The sequence below is a fragment of the Ascaphus truei genome, chromosome 2, assembly GCF_040206685.1.
Source record: "Ascaphus truei isolate aAscTru1 chromosome 2, aAscTru1.hap1, whole genome shotgun sequence".
Classification (NCBI taxonomy): domain Eukaryota; kingdom Metazoa; phylum Chordata; class Amphibia; order Anura; family Ascaphidae; genus Ascaphus; species Ascaphus truei.
In genome coordinates, this window is record NC_134484.1 from 40773334 (window position 1) to 40789876 (window position 16543).

Genomic DNA, 16543 nt, shown 5'->3' on the forward strand with positions numbered 1-16543 from the left:
ACCCCAAAAGTAATAGAGATAAACAGCTATTCATCCAATTTGACATTAAAAAGCAGTCCCAATCACCAGATCTTAAAACGGTTTATTTGTAGTAATCATCCAGTTGTTTTCGGTTTAAATAAAAAAATAGCATTGGTGCATTTTTTATTATTAATGGCCACCATTGCCAGTTAAAATCAAAACAGCCTTATAACACAGGCCTAAATCACTGCAACCTCAGAGCGTTTATAGCGTTGTGTCCTCCGGTATTATCCCCTAGCTAGCCAAGATATGCAGGCATTTTATTGTGCTTAAGGCATTTGTTGAGCCGACGTTGGATCCAGATTTTCTGGCATGAATTTGTCATTCCATAAAACATATTAAACATTTATTAGGCAGATATGCTGGCGCTTCAAATTCTTTCAATTAACATTTGGAGGACAGCTATCTGCAACCACTCAAACGCTACACCAGGCCTGCCCAACTCGTAAAGTGAGAAGGGCCGAACTGCTCTAAGGAAAAAAAAGTTGGGCCGCACGGGTAAAATCATCATCTCCTCCAGCACCTCTCATCATCATCATATCTCCCCCAGAACCCCTCCTATCAACCTTTACGATACTCCCCATCTATCTCTCATACCCCCATCTTTTCCCCTCACCAACACAATACTTCCCCTCCACATCAAACACACAATACACCCCCTCCACATCAAACACGCAATCCCCCCCTCCACATCAAACACACAATCCCCCTCCACATCAAACACACAATCCCCCCCCCAAATCAAACACATCCCTCCCTGCGCCTCCCATCACTCTCCCCCCCTGCACCTCACATCACTCTCCCCGCCTGCACCTCACAAGGAAAACAGAGTCGGGCCGCACGGGTAAAACAGCATTTATTATTCCAAATAACACATTTATTTACGATGTTTACTTGAAAAAAAATTACATTTAAAATACTTTAATTCAAATTAACTAATTTCCTAATCATCCATGTCAGCAGACCCCCAAGTCAGCAGCCCGCCCCCCATGTCATTTCAGCAGCCCCCCCAGCCCATTCCATGTCAGCAGGCCCCCCAAGTCTGGAGCCCCCCCCCCCCAAGTCAGCATCCCATGTCAGCAGCCCCCCCAAGTCAGCATCCCATGTCAGCAGCCCCCCCCAAGTCAGCATCCCATGTCAGCAGCCCCCGCAAGTCAGCATCCCATGTCAGCAGCCCCCCCCGCCCAAGTCAGCATCCCATGTCAGCAGCCCCCGCCCAAGTCAGCATCCCATGTCAGCAGCCCCCCCCCAAGTCAGCATCCCATGTCAGCAGCCCCCCCCAAGCCCCCCAAGTCTGCACCCCCCCCCCCCCAAGTCAGCATCCCATGTCAGCAGCCCCCCCAAGTCAGCATCCCCCCCAAGTCAGCATCCCCCCCCAGTCATTTCAGCGGCCCCCACATCCCATTTCATTAGCCCCCAGCCCATTTCATCAGCCCCCCCAGCCCATTCCATGTCAGCAGCCCCCCCCCCCGAAGTCAGCATCCCCCCCAAGTCAGCATCCCATGTCAGCAGCCCCCCCAAGTCAGCATCCCATGTCAGCAGCCCCCCCCCCCCCAAGTCAGCATCCCATGTCAGCAGCCCCCTCTCCCCCCAAGTCAGCATCCCATGTCAGCAGCCCCCCCCCGTCAGCATCCCATGTCAGCATTCCCCCCCCAAAGTCAGCATCCCATGTCAGCAGCCCTCCAACCCCCAAGTCAGCATCCTCCTCCCCCCCCCAAATCAGCATCCCATGTCAGCAGCCCCCCCCCCCAAGTCAGCATCCCATGTCAGCAGCCCCCCCAAGTCAGCATCCCCCCCCCCAAGTCATTTCAGCAGCCCCCCCCCCCCCAAGTCATTTCAGCAGCCCCCACATCCCATTTCATTTTAGCAGCCCCCCAGCCCATTTCATCAGCCCCCCCAGCCCATTCCATGTCAGCAGCCCCCCCCAAGTCAGCATCCCATGTCAGCAGCCCCCCCCAAGTCAGCATCCCATGTCAGCAGCACCCCGCAAGTCAGCATCCCATGTCAGCAGCCCCCCCCCCAAGTCTGCATCCCCCCCACCCAAGTCAGCATCCCATGTCAGCAGCCCCCCCAAGTCAGCATCCCCCCCGTCATTTCAGCAGCCCCCACATCCCATTTCATTTCAGCAGCCCCCAACCCATTTCATCAGCCCCCCCAAGTCAGCAGCCCCCAAGTCAGCAGCCCCCCCCCCCCCAAGTCAGCAGCCCCCACAGCCCATTTAATTTCAGCAGCCCCCCAGCCCATTCCAAGTCAGCAGCCTCCCCCCCAAGTCAGCAGCCTCCCCCCCCAAGTCAGCAGCCTCCCCCCCCAAAGTCAGCAGCCTCCCCCCCCCAATCCAGCAGCCTCCCCCCCCCAATCCAGCAGCCTCCCCCCCCCCCAAGTCAGCAGCCTCCCCCCCCCCAAGTCAGCAGCCTCCCCCCGCCCAAGTCAACAGCCTCCCCCCGCCCAAGTCAACAGCCTCCCCCCCCAAGTCAACAGCCTCCCCCCCCAAGTCAGCAGCCTCCCCCCCAAGTCAGCAGCCTCCCCCCCCCAAGTCAGCAGCCTACCCCCCCAAGTCAGCAGCCTCCCCCCCCAAGTCAGCAGCCTCCCCCCCCAAGTCAGCATCCCCCCCCAGTCATTTCAGCAGCCCCCACATCCCATTTCATTAGCCCCCAGCCCATTTCATCAGCCCCCCCAGCCCATTCCATGTCAGCAGCCCCCCCCCCCCCGAAGTCAGCATCCCCCCCAAGTCAGCATCCCATGTCAGCAGCCCCCCCAAGTCAGCATCCCATGTCAGCAGCCCCCCCCCAAGTCAGCATCCCATGTCAGCAGCCCCCTCTCCCCCCAAGTCAGCATCCCATATCAGCAGCCCCCCCCCGTCAGCATCCCATGTCAGCATTCCCCCCCCAAAGTCAGCATCCCATGTCAGCAGCCCTCCAACCCCCAAGTCAGCATCCTCCTCCCCCCCCAAATCAGCATCCCATGTCAGCAGCCCCCCCCCCCCCAAGTCAGCATCCCATGTCAGCAGCCCCCCCAAGTCAGCATCCCCCCCCAAGTCATTTCAGCAGCCCCCACATCCCATTTCATTTTAGCAGCCCCCCAGCCCATTTCATCAGCCCCCCCAGCCCATTCCATGTCAGCAGCCCCCCCCAAGTCAGCATCCCATGTCAGCAGCCCCCCCCAAGTCAGCATCCCATGTCAGCAGCACCCCGCAAGTCAGCATCCCATGTCAGCAGCCCCCCCCCCCCAAGTCTGCATCCCCCCCACCCAAGTCAGCATCCCATGTCAGCAGCCCCCCCAAGTCAGCATCCCCCCCGTCATTTCAGCAGCCCCCACATCCCATTTCATTTCAGCAGCCCCCCAACCCATTTCATCAGCCCCCCCAAGTCAGCAGCCCCCAAGTCAGCAGCCCCCCCCCCCAAGTCAGCAGCCCCCACAGCCCATTTAATTTCAGCAGCCCCCCAGCCCATTCCAAGTCAGCAGCCTCCCCCCCAAGTCAGCAGCCTCCCCCCCCAAAGTCAGCAGCCTCCCCCCCCCAAGTCTGCATCCCCCCCACCCAAGTCAGCATCCCATGTCAGCAGCCCCCCCAAGTCAGCATCCCCCCCGTCATTTCAGCAGCCCCCACATCCCATTTCATTTCAGCAGCCCCCCAACCCATTTCATCAGCCCCCCCAAGTCAGCAGCCCCCAAGTCAGCAGCCCCCCCCCCCCAAGTCAGCAGCCCCCACAGCCCATTTAATTTCAGCAGCCCCCCAGCCCATTCCAAGTCAGCAGCCTCCCCCCCAAGTCAGCAGCCTCCCCCCCCAAAGTCAGCAGCCTCCCCCCCCCAAAGTCAGCAGCCCCCCCCCCAATCCAGCAGCCTCCCCCCCAAGTCAGCAGCCTCCCCCCCAAGTCAGCAGCCTCCCCCCCCCCAAGTCAGCAGCCTCCCCCCCCAAGTCAGCAGCCTCCCCCCCCAAGTCAGCAGCCTCCCCCCCCCCCAAGTCAGCAGCCTCCCCCCCCCCCAAGTCAGCAGCCTCCCCCCCCAAGTCAGCAGCCTCCCCCCCCAAGTCAGCAGCCTCCCCCCCCCCAAGTCAGCAGCCCCCCCCCCAAGTCAGCAGCCCCCCCCCCCCAAGTCAGCAGCCCCCCCCCCCCAGTCAGCAGCCTCCCCCCGCCCAAGTCAACAGCCTCCCCCCCAAGTCAGCAGCCTCCCCCCCAAGTCAGCAGCCTCCCCCCCCCAAGTCAGCAGCCTCCCCCCCCAAGTCAGCAGCCTCCCCCCCCAAGTCAGCAGCCTCCCCCCCAAGTCAGCAGCCTCCCCCCCCAAGTCAGCAGCCTCCCACCCCAAGTCAGCAGCCTCCCACCCCAAGTCAGCAGCCCCCCCCCCAAGTCAGCTTCCTATGTCAGCAGCCCCCCCCAAGTCAGCATCCCATGTCAGCATCCCCAAGTCAGCATCCTCCCCCCTCCCCAAGTCAGCATCCTCCCCCCTCCCCAAGTCAGCATCCCATGTCAGCAGCCCCCCCCAAGTCAGCATCCCATGTCAGCAGCCCCCCCCCCCAAGTCAGCATCCTCCTCCCAAGTCAGCATCCCATGTCAGCAGCCCCCCCCCCAAGTCAGCATCCCATGTCAGCAGCCCCCCCCCCCAAGTCTGCATCCCCCCCCCCCAAGTCAGCATCCCATGTCAGCAACCCCCCCTCCCAAGTCATTTCAGCAGCCCCCACATCCCATTTCATTTCAGCAGCCCCCCAGCACATTTCAGCAGCCCCCCCAGCCCATTCCATGTCAGCAGCCCCCCCCAAGTCAGCATCCCATGTCAGCAGCCCCCCCCAAGTCAGCATCCCATGTCAGCAGCACCCCACAAGTCAGCATCCCATGTCAGCAGCCCCCCCCCAAGTCTGCATCCCCCCCACCCAAGTCAGCATCCCATGTCAGCATCCCATGTCAGCAGCCCCCCCCCCCCCAAGTCTGCATCCCCCCCACCCAAGTCAGCATCCCATGTCAGCAGCCCCCCCAAGTCAGCATCCCCCCCGTCATTTCAGCAGCCCCCACATCCCATTTCATTTCAGCAGCCCCCCAGCCCATTTCATCAGCCCCCCCAAGTCAGCAGCCCCCAAGTCAGCAGCCCCCCCCAAGTCAGCAGCCCCCACAGCCCATTTAATTTCAGCAGCCCCCCAGCCCATTCCAAGTCAGCAGCCTCCCCCCCAAGTCAGCAGCCTCCCCCCCCCAAGTCAGCAGCCTCCCCCCCAAGTCAGCAGCCTCCCCCCCAAGTCAGCAGCCTCCCCCCCCAAGTCAGCAGCCTCCCCCCCAATCCAGCAGCCTCCCCCCCAATCCAGCAGCCTCCCCCCCAAGTCAGCAGCCTCCCCCCCCCAAGTCAGCAGCCTCCCCCCCCCCAAGTCAGCAGCCTCCCCCCCCCAAGTCAGCAGCCTCCCCCCCAAGTCAGCAGCCTCCCCCCCAAGTCAGCAGCCTCCCCCCCCCAAGTCAGCAGCCTCCCCCCCCCCAAGTCAGCAGCCTCCCCCCCCCCCCCCCAAGTCAGCAGCCTCCCCCCCCCCCCCCAAGTCAGCAGCCTCCCCCCCCCCCCCCAAGTCAGCAGCCTCCCCCCCCCCCCCCAAGTCAGCAGCCTCCCCCCCCCCCCCCCAAGTCAACAGCCTCCCCCCCCCCCCCAAGTCAACAGCCTCCCCCCCCCCAAGTCAGCAGCCTCCCCCCCCCCAAGTCAGCAGCCTCCCCCCCCAAGTCAGCAGCCTCCCCCCCAAGTCAGCAGCCTCCCCCCCCAAGTCAGCAGCCTCCCCCCCAAGTCAGCAGCCTCCCCCCCCAAGTCAGCAGCCTCCCCCCCCAAGTCAGCAGCCTCCCCCCCCAAGTCAGCAGCCTCCCCCCCCAAGTCAGCAGCCTCCCCCCCCAAGTCAGCAGCCTCCCCCCCCAAGTCAGCATCCCATGTCAGCAGCCCCCCCCCCAAGTCAGCATCCCATGTCAGCAGCCCCCCAAGTCAGCATCCTCCCCCCTCCCCAAGTCAGCATCCCATGTCAGCAGCCCCCCCCAAGTCAGCATCCCATGTCAGCAGCCCCCCCCCCCAAGTCAGCATCCTCCTCCCAAGTCAGCATCCCATGTCAGCAGCCCCCCCCCCCCAAGTCAGCATCCCATGTCAGCAGCCCACCCCCCCCAAGTCTGCCTCCCCCCCCCCAAGTCAGCATCCCATGTCAGCAACCCCCCCCCCCAAGTCATTTCAGCAGCCCCCACATCCCATTTCATTTCAGCAGCCAACAGCACATTTCAGCAGCCCCCCCAGCCCATTCCATGTCAGCAGCCCCCTCCCCCCCCAAGTCAGCATCCCATGTCAGCATCCCATGTCAGCACCCCCCCCAACCCCCCTCCCCAAGTCAGCAGCCCCCCCCCCCAAGTCAGCAGCCCCCCTCCAAGTCAGCAGCCCCCCCCCCAAAGCAGGAGCCCCCCCCACCCCAGCAGCCCCCACAGCCCATTTAATTTCAGCAGCCCCCCCAGCCCATTCCATGTCAGCAGCCTCCCCCCCACCAAGTCAGCAGCCTCCCCCCCACCAAGTCAGCAGCCTCCCCCCCACCAAGTCAGCAGCCTCCCCCCCACCAAGTCAGCAGCCTCCCCCCCACCAAGTCAGCAGCCTCCCCCCCACCAAGTCAGCAGCCTCCCCCCCACCAAGTCAGCAGCCTCCCCCCCACCAAGTCAGCAGCCTCCCCCCCACCAAGTCAGCAGCCTCCCCCCCACCAAGTCAGCAGCCTCCCCCCCACCAAGTCAGCAGCCTCCCCCCCACCAAGTCAGCAGCCTCCCCCCCACCAAGTCAGCAGCCTCCCCCCCACCAAGTCAGCAGCCTCCCCCCCACCAAGTCAGCAGCCTCCCCCCCACCAAGTCAGCAGCCTCCCCAAGTCAGCAGCCCATGTCAGCAGCCCCCCCAAGTCAGAAGCCCCCCCTCCCCAAGTCAGCAACCCCCCCTCCCCAAGTCAGCAGCCCCCCCCCCTCCCCAAGTCAGCAGCCCCCCCCTCCCCAAGTCAGCAGCCCCCCCCCCTCCCCAAGTCAGCAGCCCCCCCCCTCCCCAAGTCAGCATCCCCCCCCCCTCCCCAAGTCAGCAGCCCCCCCCCTCCCCAAGTCAGTAGTCCCCCCCTCCCCAAGTCAGCAGCCCCCCCCCTCCCCAAGTCAGCAGCCCCCCCTCCCCAAGTCAGCAGCCCCCCCCCTCCCCAAGTCAGCAGCCCCCCCTCCCCAAGTCAGCAGCCCCCCCTCCCCAAGTCAGTAGCCCCCCCTCCCCAAGTCAGCAGCCCCCCCCTCCCCAAGTCAGCAGCCCCCCCCCCTCCCCAAGTCAGCATTCCCCCCCCAATGAATAAGTGCTGTCAGTCTTTCTAAGATCAGTCACGTCTCCTTCTCAGTATCTCATAGTGGAGACCAGGTGTGGATAGCTCCTCTCCCAGGTGCCCATATAACAAGAAATGGGCAGAGCCTGGATTAGTAAAAATTACAAAATTTATTCCAGCAATAAAGATAAAATTTAGGAGCACTCACACACAAAAAAAACAAAACAGCCCAGAGCCAGCCGCAGGTCTATCCGGTAGACCCTTTCCTTCCCGATGAGCTCCCGCTAGCGCGTCTTTTTGTTCTATTCCCCCCCCAAGTTATCATATCCCCTCTTAGACGACTCTTTTCTAATGTAAATAAATCTAATTTAGCTAGCCTCTCCTCATAAGTTAGATTGTCCATCCCCTTTATTGATTTGGTGGCTCTTCTCTGCACTCTCTCTAGTTCCATAATGTCTTTTCTTAGGATTGGTGCCCAAAATTGTACTCCATATTCAAGGTGTGCTCTTACTAGTGCTTTGTAAAGGGGCATAATTATGTTTACTTCCCTTCCATTCATTGCCCGTTTGATGCAAGATAAGATCTTGTTTGCCTTTGCAGCTACTGCATGACATTGGGCACTATTGCTAAGCCTTCAGTCTACAAGCACTCCTAAATCCTTCTCCATCAAGGATTCCCCCAATATATCTCCATTTAATTTGTAAGTCGCCTTTTTATTCTTGCATCCCAAATGCATAACCTTACATTTATCTGTATTAAACCTCATTTGCCATTTACCTGCCCACGTTTCCAGTCTCTCCAAGTCCTTCTGAAGAGAAATTACATCCTGCTCTGATTCTATTACCTTACACAATTTAGTAACATCAGCAAAGATGGAGACTTTGCTCTCTATCCCAACCTCAAGGTCATTAATAAACAAGTTAAAAAGCAGGGGTCCCAGTACCGATCCCTGAGGTACTCCACTCACGAATTTAGCCCAAGCTGAAAAAGTTCCATTTATGACAACCCTCGGTTGTCTGTCCTTTAACCAGTTTTCAATCCAGGTGCATATATTATTACTGAGTCCAATTTTCATTATTTTGTACACCAACCTCTTGTGTGAAACCGTATCAAAAGCCTTTGCAAAATCTAAGTAGACCACATCAACTGCATTACCCTGGTCTAAATTCCTACTTACTGCAGTTGAAACATTGATTTCCTCCATTCAAATGACATATGCACTTGGGTAATGTGGTGACAAACAAATGTCAATTTCAGAACAAGACTAAATAAAAAACAAGCTCAAGGACAAATATTATTTACTTAAAACCATAACCATATCGCTCTTTGCTTTTCATACAACATACTGTACAAACTTAGCCATACAGGCGTCAGACACTGACTCACGGAATGTCACTTCCTGCCGTTTCCTTGAGCCAGTTTTACATGCTAAAATGTTCTATGTATTTGTAACCACTTACTGTACTTTACTAAAGCGCTTTAACACCTTAATTGCCAGAGGAGTCTGCAACAAACTGTAGGGCCTCTGGCAGCGAATCCTTGAGGGGAACAGCAACAATCCCTTCATTAATTAACTTGCAGACAATGATGCTGGTGAGACACGACTGGGGCAAAAAACCCCACTTAGCAGGGAAATTACTGCCCTCACTAAAAATATGCCAGAAAAGATAAGCATGCACAGAACGGTCTAGGACATTTGGTCGCGGCCATTTTCACTGCGACTAAATGGGCATTGACACTTTACCGCAACTCCCCCCACCAGCCACAACACCGCTAAGATAAGTGCCTAAACCCCCTACCCTAAGCCCTTACCATAAAATCCCCTACCCTAAGCCCCCCTACCATAACTGCTAAAACCACTTAAATAAACCCCCACCCCAAGCGCTAAAACCCCTTAAATTAGCTCCCTACCCTAAACAGTAACCATTACCCTAAAAACCCCAACCATTAAAACCCCTTCAATTAACCCCCTACCCTAAACACCAATAAGTCTTACCATAGAAGCGACCCCGGGGGTGGGGAGGGGGCGAGAATGCCAATGGCAGATCGGCAACGGTGACGGTGGAGTCAAGGGCATAGAGCCCGAAACGCGTTGGTGGACCATTGCTGTGGCTAGGGGGTACATTTAGTCTAATCTTTTTTATGCATTAAATATTTTTGCTGCTGCAACCGTGAGCCTCCTCCTGGTTTTGGCAGTGCACTGCCGTTTCTCTACCTGTTCCTGTTAATCAGTTATAGTTTAAATATTAAACATTATCCTGCCATTATGCACTTTGTTCTTAGAAACGGGACACTCCGTTAAAATGTAATGTGGGTGAGGGAAGGGATTCCGCAGGTGGAAGTATAAACACTGGAGTATTGTTTTTCAGATCTCCATCTTGTTTCAAAGAGAAACCTGTGACTTATTTAGTCATATTCATATTCAATACCACGTGTAGTTTTGTTCCATGTCGTCCCATAGAGAAGTGAAACCTAAATGAACATTAAGATGTGCAGTGACAGGATTGAAAGTGCCGAGGCAAGATCAGGAAATACTGCCCACAAATATGTACTCCCAGCTGCATTGTTATCAGAAACAAGCTGAATTATCAAAGTAATCCATGTGCAAGTTACTTGTCCCTATTCCTTTCAGAGAGGTGAGGTAACACACAGTTATCACACACTGACCCCTATTCCTTTCAGAGAGGTGAGGTAACACACAGTTATCACACACTGACCCCTATTCCTTTCAGAGAGGTGAGGTAACACACAGTTATCACACACTGACCCCTATTCCTTTCAGAGAGGTGAGGTAACACACAGTTATCACACACTGACCCTTATTCCTTTCAGAGAGGTGAGGTAACACACAGTTATCACACACTGACCCCTATTCCTTTCAGAGAGGTGAGGTATCACACGGTTATCTCACACACTGACACCCCTATTCCTTTCAGAGAGGTGAGGTATCACACGGTTATCTCACACACACACACACACACACACTGACATTGAAGTGAATGGAACTTAGTGCATCAATAACTGTGCATCACCAAACTCCCCACTATAATAACCAAGGGGAACTGAGGTGTAATTATCAGCTCATTTTAACCATGATTGAAATTTATAATGCTGACCCTCAGTAGTAATCCTATAGTGTCATATAAATATGAATCATTTGGACATTTTGATTTAATGTAAATAATAATTCTTTTTTTTATATATATAGTGCAGGCAATGCACACCATACAATGAGTCCATGCCCCATACAGCTTACAATGTATCATTGTGTTAGCCCGAGACACAGGGGGATGAATGTGACTGGTCAAAGATCACAAGGAGTGTTGCCTCTGGGCTGCTTCATGTACAGTACATATATATCTCACACACATTCATTTCGGTGAAGGCGCAGTCGAATGTTAATCAAAATCAACTATTAAAAGTAGCACTGCACGTTTCATCAAAATGCAGCCGACGCTGTTTATTAGGTTAATTGTTCCTAGTTTAAAAAGTATCCACTACATAGGTTTATCTTGGTGTGAAAATATGACATTGGGAAAATATTTCCTTACCTAAATGAATCCTGTAACGCAGCTGATTTCGGATACTGTACAGTATGACATGCTTTTCATATTCTTTTGGGGAGTTTCCAAGGCTCTAAGAACAAAATAAATAAAGAACAGCTCCGGTTAGTTGAGAAATAATGGTGTCTCAGGGATAAAATATTTATTTCTGAGGAAGCAAATAATACACTTTAGAAGGACGGTGAATTTATATCAGTACTGTCCAAATATCTGCATCTCTTAGGAAATATGGCCCGGAGTCTCCCCTTCAATGACAATTGTGCATTGGATATACAAGAGAGGAATTTGCCACTGAAGTTTAAACAACATGGATCATTACAGCCGCCTGCTGCAAACAAGCTTTCAAATAGAGGACTACTGGAAAATACCCAACGCATGACAAATTATATTTTCTATTTACTTTAGCAAGTGTAACCTCAAGAGGAAAGGAAGGCCTGGAGTTCAATGCATTGTACAGACATGCACCACAGGGAAGTTGGTTAAAATGGGGAAAGGTTTTCGATTGACCAGATGCCAAACTTTAAATAAGTGAACACGTCACCATATACTGTGGTTTGCACGATAAAGGCATAAAGAAGGCTGGGGAAGTGATAACAATTCTGACTGTAAAGTGGATGAACCCTCTAGTGAGAACATGGGAAATACAGAATATAGCATTAACTTATTAGAGCAGTATTGGTACTGCAGAAGTGTAGATTTGCTGCAGGTTGTGATACCCTTTAATAGACATACAGTAGAGTTCTTAGTGGATATAATAATGTGTGTACATGAAGAGGAAACCTGGGAGGAAAGCAATATGCACAGAGTGTTTAAGGCAGGTTCACAATATATATATTTTAAGCTGAAAATAAAATCTAAGCATCACCTCCCATTATACAGCTTGCCCCAGATGTACAATGCGAACTAGCAGCTTGCGTATTAGAATTGTACACATGCATGTGTGAAAACAGAATGAGACGAGAGAGCAAGGTGGCGCTTCATGGCACGGACCAGAGAGTGTGTGCGTGACAGGTGAGGGATGAGAGAGAAAGAGAGAGAAAGAGAGGGCATTGTACATGAGATGCTGAAGCACAGCAAACCATTAATACAAGAAGCTCCACTCAAAATGTTCAGCCTGGTCCTTACTACTGGCTACTTCCCTGAACTGTGGAACCAAGGACTGATAACAAGGACTGATAATCCCTATCCACAAGAAAGGAGACAGGCTGGACCCATCCAATTACAGAGGTATCGGTGTCACTAGCACCTTGTGGAAACTGTTCAACAGCATCTTGAACAGCAGAATCCTCACCTTCCTGACAGAGCAGAGTGTACTGAGTAAGACCCAGACAGGCTTCCTGCCAAACCACCGCACCACGGATCACATCTACACCATCAGAAGTATGTACGCTGAAAACAAATGCTGCGTGAAAGGTAATAACTAAAGGACAGACTTCCTCCATCAAGGCTGTGGAGTTAGACAGGGCTGCAGCCCGAGTCCCACTCATTTTAACATATACATCTATGAGTTTGCAGCAGCCCTAGAATCCTCCTCAGCACCTGGGCTCCCCTTGGCTGGAACAGAGATTAAGTCTCTACTATACGCAGACGATCTGCTCCTGCTGTCTCCAACAGAACAGGGCCTCCAACAGAAACTGGCAATACTAGAAAAATTCAGCCAGACCTGGGCACTTTCTGTGACCCTAAACCAGGGGGCGCAAACTTTTCAGTTCACGCCCCCCCCCCCATGTCTGCACTCCTCCTTGCCTGTGCCCCCCTCCCCCCTCTTTACCTGCTCTCAGGCTCCACGCGTCATATGACGCGTTGCCATTTGACGCAGCATTGTCATGGCGACGCGTCACCGGAGAGCCGGCTGACAGCGGGTAAGGGAAGTTGCAGAGGCCTTCCCCGGCATTTAATTTACATGCCTGGGGGAAGAGCGCAGGGGCTCTGCAACTGCCGCGAACCTCCTAGAAAATCCCACGCCCCCCAGTTTGCGCACCCCTGACCTAGACAAAACCAGAATAATGGTATTCTAGAAACAATCTAAAAAACATCCAACCATATTGCAATTCACACTGAATGACAATGCACTGAAACAGACAGCGAGCTACACATATCTTGGTCTAACAATCAGCTCATCAGGGAAATTCAACCTGGCAATAAGTACACTGAAGGAGAAGCCCGCAGAGCATTCTATGCACGAAGGAAACAGATGTACCACCTAAAACCACCAATAAGAATCTGGATGAAAATATTCAACAGCATCATCCCACCCATCCTTCTGTATGGCAGCGAGGTGTGGGGTCCTGTGACATACCCAGACTCCCCAAAATGGGATACCAGCCCAACCGAAATACTGCATCTGGAATTCTGCAAACACCTTCTCCAAGTACACAGGAGTACATCAAACAATGCATGCTGGGCCGCTTTCCTCTACTGCTCACTGTGCAGAAGAGAGCGCTGACATTCTGGGCTCACCTAAACAACAGCCATCCACAGTCTTACTGCTACAGGGCAATGAGAAGCCAGGAGGTCCTCACTAAAACCTGTGACATGAAACAACTTGTCCTCTCACTCCAAGAACAAAACCCCACACAGATCAACAACCTGCCGAAAAAACTAATCAGTGCAATCGCCAGCGAAATGAAGGAGCAGCATGTGACTATATGGGAAAATGATATCCAGCGCTCAAAGAAGCTGGAGACCTACCACAGCCTACAGAGAGAATACACTCTGGCACCCTACCTACTAAAGGTAAAAGACCCAAAGCAGTGACAGACCTTGTGCCAGTACAGAATGAGCACCCACAGCCTGGAAGTAGAAACAGGCAGACACAGACAGAACTGGAAGCCCCGGTAGATGAGACTGTGCCAGTGATGTGAACTAGGAGTGATACAGTAGAAGATGAAACACACTTCCTGCTGCGCTGCACACAATACTCTCAAGTGAGGAGTGTCCACCTGGAGAAACTCACAGCTCTCACTATGCACAGCACACTATGTCAGCACCTGCGTCCCTGTGTGTAACTGTTACCCATGTACCGTGCAACCATTATATCCTACCCCCTATTATTCAGGTACTGTGTAATCATTATACCCCCACACCCTATTATTCATGTAATATGTAATTATTGTACCCTATCCCCTATTATTCACGCTTCAGCAATACTGAAATGTTCTTTCGTCATGCCAATAAAGCTGATTTGACTTGACTGGTGTGGGATCAGAGAGAGAGAGAGTGTGTGTGTGTGTGACAGGTGAGGGATCAGACAGAGAGTATGTGACAGGTGAGGAATCAGACTTAGTATGTGACAGGTGAGGAATCAGAGAGAGAGAGAGAGAGAGAGAGAGAGAGAGAGAGAGAGAAAGAGAGAGTGTGTGACAAGTGAGGTAGCAGAGAGAGAGAGTATGTGACAGGTGAGGGAGCAGAGAGAGAGATAATGTATGTGACAGGTGAGGGAGCGTGTGTGAGACAAGTGAGGGAGCAGAGAGAGAGATAATGTATGTGACAGGTGAGGGAGCGTGTATGAGACAAGTGAGGGAGCAGAGAGAGAGTGTATGTGACAGGTAAGCAGAGAGAGCGTGTATGTGACAAGTGAGGGAGCAGAGAGAGCGTGTATGTGACAAGTGAGGGAGCAGAGAGAGCGTGTATGTGACAAGTGAGGGAGCAGAGAGAGCGTGTATGTGACAAGTGAGGGAGCAGACAGAGCGTGTATGTGACAAGTGAGGGAGCAGAGAGAGAGAGAGAGTATGTGACAGGTGAGGGAGCAGAGAGAGAGAGTATGTGACAGGTGAGGGAGCAGAGAGAAAGAGTGTGTACAGTATGTGACAGGTGAGGAAGTGTGTGTGTGACAGGTGAGGGATCAGAGAGAGTGTGTGTGACAGGTGAGGGAGCAAAGAGAAACAGTGTAACAGGTGAGGGATCAGAGAGAGAGTGTGTGTGTCTGTGACAAGTGAGGGAGGAGAGAGAGACAGTGTATGTGACAGGTGAGGGGAGAGAGAGAAAGAGAGAGTGTGTGACATGTGATGGAGGAGAGAGAGAGTCTGTGACAGGTGAGGGATCATAGAGAGAGAGTGTGTGTGTCTGTGACAGGTGAGGGATGAGAGAGAGAAGAGAGAGAGACAGACAGGAGAGAGAGACTGACAGGAGAGAGAGACTGACAGGAGAGAGAGACTGACAGGAGAGAGAGACTGACAGGAGAGAGAGACTGACAGGTGAGAGAGACTGACAGGAGAGAGAGACTGACAGGAGAGAGAGACTGACAGGAGAGAGAGACTGACAGGTGAGAGAGAGTGTGTGTCTGTGACAGGTGAGGGAGGAGAGAGAGATTGACAGGTGTGAGAGAGTGTCTGTGACAGAGAGACAGAGAGAGACTGTGACAGGTGAGGGAGCAGAGAGAAAGAGTGTGTGTGCGTCTCTGACAGGTGAGGGAGCAGAGAGAAAGAGTGTGTGTGCGTCTCTGACAGGTGAGGGAGCAGAGAGAAAGAGTGTGTGTGCGTCTCTGACAGGTGAGAGAGCAGAGAGAAAGAGTGTGTGTGCGTCTCTGACAGGTGAGGGAGCAGAGAGAGGGGAAGAATGACATGTTAGGAAGTTGAGTGATGCTATAGCCTAGCGGTGGCCAGTCCTAATGGTGCCCTCACCTGCTTCACGTTGGCCGGCAGTTTGGCCCACGGGTAGTTGTGCCGGATGTGAAACTCCACGTCAATATTCATGGCGCTTCCCGGGACTCCGCGACGGCACCCTCCGCCTCACCATGTATATACCGCCTCACCATGTATATACCGCCTCGCCATGTATATACCACCTCCCCTACCCGCCTCACCATGTATATACCACCTCCCCTACCCGCCTCACCATGTATATACCACCTCCCGTCCGTGTGTGTCACGCCTCCCCTATCAGTCCTCTACTTCCACTCCAGTCAGCATCACAAACCCCGTTTATTAACCCCTCCCTGTCCCCCCTGGTTATTACCTTCCCTGGTTATTACCCTCCCTGGTTATTACCCTCCCTGTCCCCCCCGGGTAATATCACCCCCCCGGGTATGACCCTCCCTGTCCCCCCCGGGTATGATCACCCCTCTGCACAACTTGCTATCGGTGAGAAGTTACTTCCTAGTTGGAGAGCGGGCGGGGGGACGGGGACGTCTGCCACTCCGTGTACGTCACTTCCTGTGAGGAGGGGTTATGACGTCAGAGAGCCCACCTGAGCACCAGAGTCTCCTAAGCACGCTCCTCCAGTGCCCGCCTCAGTGTGCTGATGGATGTGCTGGGAGAGGCGGCAGTGTGGTGTCCAGGGGTCATATATACTACAGTATTGTAATATAGGATTCGCCTATATTATATAGATACAAATACATATAGGAATCAACTACGTCAATATGGATGTGTAGAAATAAATATACATATAGGGCTTATTAATAGATATGTATAAATATATAGGATTCAAATATGTGAAAAAGATACATATAAATATAGGCTTCAGCTATACATATATAAGGTGTAAATTATATATATATATATATATATATATATATATATATATATATATATATATATATATATATATAAATATGACTACATGATTCAACTAAATATAGATACATGTAAAACATAAGTATAAGTAAACGATAAACAGATACACAGTGAAAATAGGATTCAATATGTATATGTAGCCCCCTTTTCCCCCGTGTCTAAGGGAACTACGTGTGCTGCGTTAC

At 53.3% G+C, this 16543-nt stretch overlaps 1 protein-coding gene across 1 annotated transcript in view; it reads right to left on the reverse strand.

Annotated features, from left to right (window-relative positions):
- Window positions 1–15819, reverse strand: part of FAM91A1 (family with sequence similarity 91 member A1) — a 50825-nt gene extending 35006 nt beyond the window's left edge. Inside the window, exons 1-2 of the mRNA XM_075582233.1 lie at window positions 15465–15819; window positions 10831–10915 (exon numbers count right to left, since the gene is read on the reverse strand). Coding sequence (XP_075438348.1) covers window positions 10831–10915; window positions 15465–15536 — 157 coding nt within the window. The 5' untranslated portion in view covers window positions 15537–15819. The remainder of the gene's footprint in view (window positions 1–10830; window positions 10916–15464) is intronic.
- Window positions 15820–16543: the final 724 nt, after the last annotated feature.